Raw genomic sequence first — 13,311 nt, forward strand, 5'->3', positions numbered from 1 at the left:
ATCAAATATGGAGCAGTAGGAAAACACACAAGCCGAGGAAAGGGACAGAGACACACCCACGCCGGAGTGGGAGAAGAGACATCGGATGATCAGCAGCAGGTACGGCTTTGACGTACAGAAACACACAGGTTTACTTTGGACACTGACACACACAAACCTTTACAGAGTCTGTCTCGTCGGCCTCTCGTCCACTCTCAGTGCTAACGGGCTCCATCTGATAGTTAACTGCCTGGTACAACACCTGGAGGACAGAAGAATGTGGTTTAACTGAAAGGCTGCAAGCACAGTGGTTAAAAGGAGGTAGTTTTCACTGTGTTCCTTAAAAGATTGATTTCTTTTTTTAGTCAGTTTTGTGTTGGCCACCTCTTCACCTGTTACAAATTTCACAGAGTGGTAGTTAAGGGAAGAAAGAGAACCTGCACGAACAGCCTCAGAGCTCACCCTTCATTTTTCTGGAGCACAGGGGCCGTGTTCACAAAACATCCTCAGGCTAAAAGTAGCTCCTGACTGGAGGAGTTAGGAGGAAGAGGTGTGCCAGCCCTGACTTTAGGACGCCTACCTGTTTTTTCAAAGCATTTTAACACTAAAAGCAGGTCTCGCGTCTGAGAGAAGGTCGAGCCAGTCAAGAGGACTCCTGTCTCATCACATCAGTGCTTGGTAAAAACATAATAATGACAAACTTTTAATTCACGTCTTGATGCTGCCCATTCAATAACGATTCTATCGGTTCACCAACACACTGAAACAATCTCGTAACACATACTTGGACACCAGTAAAACACAGTCTGCAGTGAGGATCTCAGCCTCAGTCTGACAGTATTATTCATCATCTTGTGCATTAAGTAATCCCCAATTGCAATAAATACACAAAAAAAGGTAACTTCACGGCGTTTGCTGGCCTATGCACAGCCCCAGCTTTGTTTTTGGCTCGTGACCCCTAGAATGAATCCACTGTGAGAACCAAAAAGTGATGATCCCTTCTCAGGTTGTTTCATTTGAATCCTTTAAGAGGCCCAAGGAGGTAAAATATTCCTTCTAGGAAGAGAAAATCTTGAAACAAACATAAAGATATTAGGCCTGATAGTCGTCTTTTTTCATATAAGAAGCTGCTGTTGGTGTGTCGAAGTCTTTCTTTGCCAGTATGAGAAGTCATTGTCTAGTTCCTTATGAAAAAAAGTTCCTCTGATTCGTCTACTGGTCTGCGTGTTTTATCAGATTCTTTCCTTTATGAAACCATGCTCCCTTCTTCTCTAAACCACAGCCTGTCAGTGCTGAGATGCTTCGTCATACATTCTGTTTAAAGCACACAAATGTGAACCAAAGGTAAACAGTCTCAGTTATAATAGAAAAAGTAATCCTAATTAAACTTATCTGAAATTTAACAATGTTCAGAAAGGACAGGATATGAAGTATTAACTACATTGAATTTGGATTTTTTGTTATGCCGGGATAGATTTAGAGTTTAGTATTCACACAATTTTACTTATTACAACTTTAGGAGTTAGTGTTAGTAATTAAGATTTCACTGTTGACTGGGTATCTCAAATTACGTGTTATGGCTGTTTGTTTAATCATGTTATTTTGCATATCTTTTAAAAATCTCAAGATATTGAGTATTGGTACAAAATGCTGGTATGAGCTCTAGTTGTAAAAAGGAAAATACATTTGCAGCACTTCAAGGATCCATACTGGTTCATAAAAAGCCATTTTGGTCAAACAAGAACGAAAATAAAGAGTGACCTGGGTCTGCAGGTCACTGGAGGCGGCCAGGAGGCCGTGGATGTTGTCAGGAGGACAGTGGGTGAGAGAGAAGGCTAGAAGCTCCTGCCGGGCCTCCAGATCTCCATAACCCTCACACTGGCCGAGCAGACTGCACACATCCCACGCTGGACCATAACCTGGAGGAAGAGCAGATGGCGGCGCACAGGGCGAGAAAGTGAGGTAAAGTGGGGTAATGAGAGGAGAGGAGAAAAAAAGGGCAATGGGGTTTTAAATTAAAGTTAAAAAAGAGCGAAGGAGATAACAGCTCCTGCGATAAAAGAATCGATAAAAGCATTACGCACGATATATAAGGTCAAATATAAACACAAATTTACTCTCTTCACGCAACATATCACACAATATAGCTGAGCAGAATAGCTTTCATTTCTATCAGTGTCCTTCTCTCTATGCTAATCTGTCCTGAATCCTATCAGATAGAAGACTGAGACCCATCAACAATAAAAACACAAGGGGCCCAGCACACACACATCCTGCATGAAATCTGAGAATATGAAGAGCAAAAAATGCAGATGATACAATGCTGAGATATTGATGATACAATAAGGCGTGACCTTCCAAGCCCTTGGGATATTAATACATATTTAAGTCTAAACTATGTTTCCCCTTGAAGAAAATATCACTGTAATGACTGTGCTACATTTGTTCCAGCTTCATCACAGTCAAAAACCAACGCGCCATCCTAACTTCATTCTTACAAACAGATTCAATTATTCCCAGCGCGTTCGCAGACGGAGAACACCGGTGCTTATCTGATTACACCTCCTCTTTCTCCCCGACACCTTTTTCTCATCCGCGCCGTCTCCCGTTCCTCAGTACTGCGGGGAGAAATTCTATTCACTTTGATTGTTCTGATGCGAAACAGGGTCAGAGAAAATATAGAATTATCAGAGTGACCACTTTAAATCCCTTCAGGGAAACTCTGAGGAGCGGGCAGCCTAGATTGTAATATCATTGTGATGTCCTCCTCCTTATTATTGTCGTGCACGAACAGACACAGAGTCGCTCATCCTCGATTCTGGCCGAGAAGAATGTAAGAAGAACAAAGCGAGTGCTTTTCAAGTGTGATCCCATAACACCAACGAGAAGCACAAGTGATAATTATATAGAACATATATAGAACCTATGACACCGTAACAATCTGCAAATAACTTGTGATGAACTTGTGACTTGTGATTTTCACCTTCATTAAAGTTAAAAGAATCCAGACACATCAATTCTACTCAGTCTGACACTTTTTGACTAAACTTGTCATTTTGTTGATGCTCTGCTGGTTGCAAGTTAAAGTTACAGGCAGTACTCCATCTTGGAGACACTGCATACGTTTACTTTTGCAGTATCATCAACTGTCATAACTGACATTTGGGCGCATGTACTTTCAGTTTTACTTCCAAATGAGTGATTTAGATAACGGGGGTGGGCCTAACGGGCCTGGGCCCGCTCACCTGTTCAACTGGCCAATCAAAAATGACTGGGAGAGAACGTCTTCTCGACATTTATAAGAATGATCAAAGTCAACATTAAAAGACACAAGAAAGACTAACTTCTAAAAAAGTAAAGGACAGCATTATTAGACTATTATCATGTGTTCAGTCTGGACCAATCACAATAGTCCCTCACATGTACGTCATGGTACGGAGGCTGTTCAGCAGCAGACAAAGGTATTTCCTATTGATACTAGAGAAAGCTTGAAAACAATGTGGGCAAGACGGAAGGTAGAGCTGAAAATTCCTGCCTGCCTTGAAAGCATTGACCGTTTCTGCTTATTGACAGCGCACCGCTCTCTTGTTAAAGCCAATCTTGCTCACCCAGCAGTCGATCTCTCTCACCCTGAAATCAACACCTTCACACTACCACCGGAGTTTGTTTAAAGCCAGTCTAGCTGACAGGTGTGAGTCAATGCTAAAGCTCCGGCTAGCTGAATCACCACTTCTCAACATGTCATCACTACCTTTGGTGAGTAAATTTTTTTATCATAACCAACAGTCTTCAGCCAATCATTTTTGCACATGGACTCCACTTTAATAACAGCAGCAATGGCAGCTAGCTGGTAAACCGGCTTAAATGGAAATATCAGGCTGAGTTACATCATATCTAACAGTGATCAGTACATATCAGTCTGATTTTCAGGTTTGGTGGTTTGGTATTAAGTGGGTACTTAAGACGTACAAGCAAAATATGTTTAAAAATGCCATATTGTATCATGAGTATTTCATGCCAGTGTAACCTACATCTGATTGTGCCGGCCTCGGACAGAATGTGAGTCTGGGAACTCCTCGCTATCAATCATCACAGTCCCTTCTACGATCAGGTCATGATGCTGCGTTCACTGTGAACTGCTGTAGGTCATTGTTCGTTTTATGAAAGTGACTTTCTGCTGAGATTCAAAAGAATTTGGCGGACGATTAAAGTTTTAGGGAAGTGTTGCCCTCGTGCAACCTTACAATTGGACCAAATGAAGGGAGAGGCAGGCAGGCAGAAGTGAGCTCCACATTAGCTTTTCTGCAGGCTTCAGTGCACAGTTCACAGTCAACTACGTACCTGCAGCCATTAGGTCCTGACAGTGGATGTACGAGGCCTTGAAGTCCAGACACTGGAGAGCTTGCTCTGCCAGCAGGGTCAGCACTTGGCCTTTTCGTGTGGCCTTGTCATCTCCTTGACACACACACACACACACACACACACACACACACACACACACACACACACACGCACGCACGCACGCACATACAGAATCATTTAAGCAGACACCAACACTGCAGAGATGCAAAACATGAAAGTCTTCGGTCTATTTAAAATGTACTTTTTAATCTTGAGAAACGTCGACATGTCAAAGCTAACACGCTAAACAGCAGATCTCATAATCCTGCACAGCACGTACAACATCTGTCTTAATAAACCTCGTATTAAATCTCCATCTGACTGCGCTCACACTGGCTCAAGGTTGGAATGTCAGGACGTCTAAATGTATTAGCTGCACCGCAGTCCGAGCCCGAGACTACACGTTAATGGGTGTCCACCATAAATGAGGTTATTGCTGTGTCTGTTCGTCTCAAAGAGGGAGTAGGAATCATCAAAAAAAAACAAAAACCCATCCATCTGTCTGGCTAAACAGGAATAAATCTCGGTTTGATATCTTAGTGTTGGTGGGATTGGTTGTGGTGTTAGCATTCATGCGGTGGCTCAGGACAACCTTTGATCTCTGCAAACAAAAAGGAGAGGACAGGACGATCAAAAGAGGCAGAGGCAGAAACAGGACTACTGAACAAACCTGGACACTGAAGATCAAAGAGTGAAGCTGCGATGAAGAGATGTGATGGTGCTGGATTGGTCAGCGTGTGTGTGTGTGTGTATGTGAGTGCATGCGGAGAGAGTGAAGGATAGAAATGCTGTGTTTACTACGAAGGGGAAGGAGGTGTTGGTCAAATATTTTCTGGGTGACTGGCGAAAGGTTGTCTTCAAAAGCTGCCAAGACCTCAATATAGAGGAGGTTTGCACATGTGTGTGTGCGTGTGTGCGTCAGCACCACTTCATTCACCCCACGCCTTTATGAAGACATTCTCCGGCATTGATTTCAAGCCAATCCAAATAAGACAACCTAAATCTGTATCTGATGGGACAATTAAAGGGTGAAATGAAAGGTGGGAATGTCATAAAAACAACAAATAGAAAATACTCAAGTTAATAAGCTTTGATTACAGCACGAACTCTTGAGGCTCTTCACTCGATCACTAGGATCCTTTCCAAGTCAGCACAATGTAATTCTCATTTGGAATATAATAATTGATTCATTCAGACAAAAACTACTTTTTTCGCCCCCCCCCCATCTCTCCCCCGTAAGACTGATTGATTTATGGAACATTTCTGTAGACCGAGGCAGCAACCAAACCCTCGGGGGTTTTAACCGGCGTGCTGGTGATACCTGCATTAAATATTCACCACGGAGCCCTAGAGCTATGCGCCCTTCAAAAGCCTCCCCCCCGCATTTATTTATTTAAAAATTTGTTTATTCCTCCTCTCATCTCCCTCTGCCTCTCTCTGTTTCTGAAGCCACACAGTGAGAGCTGTCTGCCGACTGAATGTGTGCAGAAGAGACACAGAAACGCCACAAGACCGGTTAGCAGGTTTCCTTTGGCTGGCGACAGGCCTCAGAGGGGGAAGACAGAACGAGCTACGAGTCGAGCAGATGAAGGACGGGAGAGAGGGGAACGCAACAGACACGGAGAGACACACAGGCAGACAGAGGAGTCGAGCTCATCGTCTTGAAGGGAAGATGGATAAACACGGAGATGCAGAGAAAGGAAGGCGGCAAAGTTCGTGTCACTTTGGGGGACAAGAAGTAACAGGATGACATCTTAAACTTTCCCACATGCTGTCAGTTTAATGCGATGGTGGCTGGGAGTGGTTGGAGCGCTCCCAATAAACAAAACTAAGAAAATGCACTTTTTTTTTTTAACTTAATGAATTCGATTTCAGTCAAAATGCTGCAAAACATCACTCACTTTTCGTGTGTTGACTCGATTGCATTACTCATCAGTCAGCTGCAGCGTGTGCTTGCAGTGATACCGCTCCGCAGTTGCATAATCCCAAGTGGAAGATATGAAAGCTCGAAAGAACATAAACAACTCGTCTGAAAAAAAAAATTAATGAAATATAAGAGAATCCCATTTGGAATTAGCGCAAGGCGACTGATGTTTCTGGTTGGGAGCTTGTGCTAATGGTAACTCTTAAAGAAAGTGAACACGAGGGGACGGAAAGAGAGAAACACTCAGCTTACAGAACTGAAATCTGTTTACCAAAACAAGACAGGGCTCACCAGTGGCTTCCCTGCAAAGGCTTGTGAGCGTGTAGGATGGTATTTAAAGAGCTGAGTCCCTTTTAAGTACGAGTCATCTCTCAGCACACTGAGAATTAACCCAACAAATGTTCCATTTCACCTTCCCCTTCGTAGTTTCTGGAAGTTACAGACATGAGGTCCACATATCAAATCCAAGAACACATGAAAAAGGATGTGAATAGATTATAATTAGAAAACCTTCTGTTCAACAAACTGAAGTGAATACAAAGTTGAATGTCTCTTGCCGGTTTGAGGAGCAACACTTTCATCTGTTTTTAAAGCAGCCAGGCAACACGCAGAGCTTCAAAGAGGCCGAACAGGGAGCGCTTCGATTGGACGTACAAGCGCGAAAGAACATTTTTACAGTTTTCCAAAAATGACCACCAAATGAAATCAGCAGCAAACAGTCAACAACCGAGTACACTGAACTTTTTTAAGCTGGTATTTATGAATGGGCTCTTTACAAAGAAGAGTGCGTGTGCGTTTTTGCTCGCTCTTTCAGGGTGTGTGTGCGCTTGAGTGTGGATTTTTGCTCGCGAGCTGAATCACGGCTGAAGATGAACTTCCCTCTCGTGTGAGAGCTGTCGACGTTCTCGCTGAAAGTGCCCACGCACAGCACGCGTCTCTGCGCCTCGCGTGGGCGGCTATTCCTCACTAAATCTCATGGGCTTTGTCATGAAACTGCCACCAGGGAAGAGTCTTACTCATTGAATGTTTCCAGCCATACTCATGAGAAAACTTCAAAAGAGAAGAGAGAGAAGATGAGGGGATGAGGTCCGTGATGTCAGACAACGTGTGTGTGTGTGTGTGCCTGGAGGTACCTGCCACTCTGAGAAGTGAGGCCAGATTCAGCAGAGTAGTGGACTGCTTGTAGGCCGTGGGGCAGGGGGCGATGCATTCCTGGATGAGAGACAGACGGTCTGATCGCAGGCGAACTGGGAGGGAGAGGAGGAAGGCAGAGGGGGGGAGGGGTGTCAGACATGTTCTGCTAATTACTGTATTCAATCTGGAGAAGTTGCAGCTGATGATACAAATGATCTGGTGCACATGATGATGATGCAGCTGCAGTCACGATGTCTGCAAGACAAGGAAATGTCGTACTCCAGTTATAGTAAAGCCCGGCTCTAACAATGTACTGGAGGATGACGATCAACATGTTTTCTAGGCATAATGTAACTGTAACTACTGTAACCTAATACCTCACAGTTGAATAATTGACATTTTAATCAAGGTTGAAAAAGTAAATACAAGCTAGCACATTTTTGAATGTGAGAGAAGAAGTGAGAATTTGATTACTATAGAGGAGAAATTGACAAAAGTCCAGTGTGTTGGATTTAGGGGGATCGACTGGAAGACATGGAATATAATATTTATATGTATGTTTTCATTCATGTATAATCACCTGAGAGTAAGAATTGTTGTGCTTTCGTAATGTTAGAATAAGCTCTTGCACCACCAAACCAAACACTGGCTCTAGAGAGAGCATTTCACGTGTTTCAGGTTTTTAACATCCAACGCAGGGCAGGGTGAGGCAAGGTGGATTCAGTGATATCTGTAAGCTCACAGCTAGATGCTACTAAATCCTCCAAACTGGGCCTTTAATTATACAGTAAAACCTTTTTTGGACTCAGGGTTGTATGAAAGTGCCATGCATGATTTTGTTGTTTGAGTCTGGGAACTCTCTGGTGTCTGGGTACCTCACAGTTCAATATGATCCCATGCATTTATTTATTTAACACATGTGAATGGTTCAGAACAAAATTCTTGGAGATTCAATGCACATTTTGTGGCATGCTCTACATGCTTATAATTTGGATAACACCTTGGAGGTTTTAAACTTGAGTTCAAGATACAGAAACTCACAAAAAGCCATTTCCATATTTTTCTGAACTTGCACTGAAAACTTGAGAAACAGCAGGTTTAGTGCCTCCACAGGCTCCTGTGCTTTCTTCATACCCTGCTGAGTATCTTTATGGCTCGGCATAACTTTGGGCGAGGCCTAGAGGGAATTCCGGGGAGGGTGGTGTCGCCTGAGGCACTGTAGGAGGGCTGCAGGAGACAGCCTAAGATGCTCAAATCCTTTCACTTCATACTTGCGCGTGTTTATCTCAGAGTGTGGGAATTTACAGAGCCAGGGCTTTTACTTTGGTGAAAAAGGAAATGAATGTGTATTTTTGTGTGTGGACGGTATGTGTGCATGTGTCCTTGAGTCAGTACAAAAAAATAGCATGAAGGCACCGCAGGCAGTACAGAGCCATGGAGCCAGTCTGGCCCTGAGCACTCAAACCAGGCTTTACACAATAACCGCTGATACAAAGGAACACAACACACACAGTGGTAATTGGAGAGTTTTCCTTTTACTATGCCATCTTTTCTTCAAGTCTCTCTTCCCATGTTCCTTTGCACTGTCACAGGTTTTGTCTTTAGTCCCTCCTTCTACTTATACTCTTTCCTGTTCTCACTTTGTCTCCCAGGTAAGAATAAGTGGGCTGTGAAAAAATAATGCGAGCAGACAGCAGGGAGTGAGGAGAAAGAGGAATGAGAGCAAGGGGGCAAAGTGGGAACCAAAAAAAAAAAAAGAAAAACGGGGGGATGAGTGAAGCAAAGAGAGAAAGGGGGAGAGCGAAAGCGAGAGAGAGATGGCAGTTTATGGCTCCCTCTGTCACAGTGGTTTTATGCTGGCAGCTCAGTTTGATGAGGGCAAAGGGGGAAGAAAGCAGAGGCCTCGGAGGCAAACAACACCTCAGTTCAGAGGTGAGGCGACAAGGGGCCAAGTTGGTTCATTCTGGCTGCACAGTTTCCTTTAACAGAGAGCCATGCCTGGAAACTGCTGCAGTAGGGTACCGATGTGGAGCCAGGAAAGAGAAAGAGAGAAAGAGTGTGGAGGTGAATACTGATTGGTCAGGTTTACAGATGGAGCAGAAATATAAAAAAAGTGTGTGTGTGTGTGTGAGCGAGAGAGAGAGCACACACGCAGAGACCAAACACTTCACTCCTAATTAGGCCATCAGGCAGATGTTGTTTGCTCAACAGTTGATCCATAAATAACCATATATTTAGATATAGTGGCAAGAAGAAGTGACATATGGAGGGATGGAGGAACTGACAGCAGGGAGGGAGACAGGTTGCACGGTACATGGGTGAGAGAGTTGGGGGTGGCGTCCTTGCATCCTTTACATGTCTGAGTTTCAAAGAAGAACACATGAATGAATGCACAAGCAATGCGTCTCTTCTTATGGACAAAGAGCTGCTTCCTCCTCTTCCTCCTTCTCCGTCAACTGAGAACATTTTCTCCCCAGACACACAGATAATACACATTCTGTTGTACCTTGCAGCGGCAGGGTGCTGACGCCGAAGTCTTCCAGTTGGCTGAGGGCGCTGATGAGGTCCAGCTCATCTTGGATGGCCGGGGGACAGTCAGTGATCAGCTGGAGACACGCCCTGACGAAGACAACAACTCGTTAAAACAGGGACAGCTGATGAGCTATGTGATTCTGTCCCAGAAGTACCCGAGCAGACGACCATGTGGGATCCAAAAGAGGAAGTCAGAATATTAGCAACACATTCACTGATTGCCTTACGACCTGAGCATCGTAACATAATGCAGGAGAGAGAGGCAAGTTTGAAGCAGAGATTCAGCATTCTGGGAAATATGCTCATTCACTATTAGCAGCCGGCTAGCTTAGCTTAGCACAAATGCTGAAAACACGGGGAAGCAGCGGGCCTGGCTCCGTCCAGAGATAAAATCCTGCCAGCACCTCTAAAGCTCACTAATGAACAAACTCTTTTTTGCTTAATATGCACAAAAACCATGAAGCAAAAATGGCAATTTGTTGTTTTACGGGGGGGTTATGTGCAAAACTATTGGGCTCTGAGCAGTTGCCAGGTAACCAGCGGAGACTCCATCCTACATTTAATCTGCAGAAAGTAGTTGTGAAGCAGGAGCAACTGATTTGATTGCATGGCAAACTGAGTGGGAAGGACTAAATGAGTTTTACTTATTTAAGCACACATTTTCAGTTGTTGCAAAAATTGGTTATTAAATCTGAAGTTTGTGAAGTTTAAACATTGTGATCAGAAACACGGATTTACTCACAAAGTCTAGACTGATGCGACGATGTACGACAGGGGAGTTTTCTCTGGCAACACAATCCACACTCATTACCTTTAGTCGGATTATGCGGCACATCACTTTGCATATGTAACAGCACACTGAATGTGTGAGTTTGTGAGTATGTTTCAGATGTGAGTACACTCTCTCATCTCTTGGCTTCTTATCACAGAATTACATGTACAAATAAATAAAGCAGTGTCGAGAGGAGCTGTGTGGAAAGAAGGAAACTCTTCCTTGGGATGTGTACTCAGCAAAGATATACACACTGACCAACAGTTTTTTTTTTTGTAACCCTCTCAGTGTGTGTGTGTGAACAAAGGCAACTAACAGAGAAGAAGAGACATCGCAGAATCCTTATCGGCATAAGGAAAGCAATCCAAAACCTACATCTTTAAACCAGGCTGACTCGAGATTGCTAACAGACTAGCGTACACACACTCTGCAAAACGCTCAGCTTCCCACTCTTTGAGCACGGCTGGTGTTCTTGCCAGGAACAAGAGGTTTGTCCTGGCAAATGAGAGCAGAGGCAAGGGCTGTGGATGGGCGAATGAGAGACAGAGAGGGGGCATGTTGATTATGTGCTTGTGCTGTGAAGTGTCTGCCGGCGCACGCGTGTCATGCTTGTGCGAGGAGACCGCCTTAGAAAAGCGGTGGAAAAAAATTCAATTTCAGTCACGATGTGCTTCTCAGCACGTACTCTGTAATTTGCAGATAACTACTTCCTGTTAAACAGACACACGGGAGAACACAAGTTAACAGTTGTGAAGCAGTTATCAATGGAACACCATGATAGAAACCTTGCCCTTCTTTTGACCAACCCAAGCTGTGCTGCAGCAGCATACTGACGCAGTCATCCTCTGATTTGTTTTTTTCCTCTCGCTCTGTGTCATTTCCACTCCAGCCCTGTCTTAGTCATACAAGGTCTTGCAAGAAGAGCTCTCTCAAATACGAGATAGACAACCAGCAACAAAACAAGTCATTCATTCTGGGTTTACTTCTCACTTCTTCACATTTTTTCCTGCATCACTTTTACAACTTCTTACATCTATCTATATCGGAGTTGAAAGGACACTGTTGACTCTGACCCTGAAGTTTAGCAACAAAGATGAAAGATGCAGAAAGGTGAGTTGGAAATGTAACAACAAGATTCTTCAAATTTGAAAACATAAGTTTGACTGTATTCACTGAAATATATAAATATGAACATCATATTGACCTTGGCCAGCTCTGATAATAGCATGCATGTAAGCCAGCCCCCCTCAGACCAACTGAAAGCAAAAGTACCATAAGAAAAATCAAGAACATAGATCTAACTCTGCATACAGTCGGCAGTATAATTTACATCTTTTGGGAGACATCACACATCATTGTCACACATAAGGCCAATTTATATTACTGAAAAGAGCTCAATTATATTACAGCAATTTAACCATTTTCAAAGCCTTAAACCTGCATTATTATTATTATTTTTTTGGACACTTGGGGTCAGCCTGAGTAGCTGTAAACAAAACACTGAACTAATATCACTACATAAAGTTTGTGGTTGGATCAAGTCAAATAGTCACCTTCCTTTTAGCTCTGTTTTGGTCTCCACCAGCTCCTGAGGAAATTATCGCTCCCTTTGGTGCTTTGCAGGTGGCGTAGAGTGAGTTTTTAAAGCTTTATTTAATCTAAAACTGATGCTGGTGAAAATTAGGTCAGAGTTAGAAAGCTGTGAGAGTGAAACGAAGCACTAAAGTTATAGGCCGTAAAACCACAATAATACGCTCAAAGATGCTAAAATGCTCCCCAGAGCTAAGCAGAGCCTCAGTGTAGGGCAATAATTCCCTGTGGGTTCGTCACTATGCACACCTTTTATATAAATTTCAGTGATTTGACCCATTGTCCATGTAAAATAAATCGATTAGCGGAGCTATTTTTTTTCAGATATATGAACTTTTTTTTTCGTATCTTTAGGGACCTGTGTTCATACCTCTTTGTTTGTCACTACTGTGTGTAAGTGAGCATCTCCGCTGTCTATCCTGAGTGATGTTTGTTGGATCACTTCAGTAGTTGAAGGGGATTCCCATGTTATTTTAAGAGGAATCTTTTTGTCCTTGTGTAAACTTGTGCCTGGCGCCACTGACCGCGTCCGTTCAGGACACAGGCGGGCACAATTTGTGCATTTGTCCGAGCATGTGCATGTGGGTGCGCGTTTGTGCACGTCTTTGGTATTTCGTACACAGGATAAAATGTGTGTCTGTGGAGCAGTTATTTTAATCTTAAGGACACAGGCAGAAAGTCTGTATGGACTATTAATTTCAGAGCGACAGGCACATGTTCACGCTACTTTCTGCCTCATATCTCAAATTTACATGCCGTAAACACACACACTCACACTCTCTCTCTCTCTCACACACACACACACAGTGGGAGTGCTACAATGGATGATGTTGTCCAAGAGAGTGGAGGGGGGCCTCTACATTAGTTACTATAAATGAATGACGACCCAATTACTGTCCCACTTCCCCAGTAGGAACAGACGGTAAGGTTAGACACCCAGCAGCTCCCCTCTCAGATCTGAAACCAGCAACAGACACAC

At 43.5% G+C, this 13,311-nt stretch overlaps 1 protein-coding gene across 1 annotated transcript in view; it reads right to left on the reverse strand.

Moving 5' to 3' along the window:
* Positions 1-13,311, reverse strand: part of nbas (NBAS subunit of NRZ tethering complex) — a 146,375-nt gene that overhangs the window by 80,089 nt on the left and 52,975 nt on the right. Inside the window, exons 32-36 of the mRNA XM_041958947.1 lie at positions 9,945-10,057; positions 7,438-7,551; positions 4,321-4,434; positions 1,741-1,898; positions 158-241 (exon numbers count right to left, since the gene is read on the reverse strand). Of these exons, the coding sequence (XP_041814881.1) occupies positions 158-241; positions 1,741-1,898; positions 4,321-4,434; positions 7,438-7,551; positions 9,945-10,057 (583 nt within the window). The remainder of the gene's footprint in view (positions 1-157; positions 242-1,740; positions 1,899-4,320; positions 4,435-7,437; positions 7,552-9,944; positions 10,058-13,311) is intronic.

This window comes from Chelmon rostratus, chromosome 18, assembly GCF_017976325.1.
Source record: "Chelmon rostratus isolate fCheRos1 chromosome 18, fCheRos1.pri, whole genome shotgun sequence".
NCBI classification, from domain to species: Eukaryota; Metazoa; Chordata; class Actinopteri; order Chaetodontiformes; family Chaetodontidae; genus Chelmon; species Chelmon rostratus.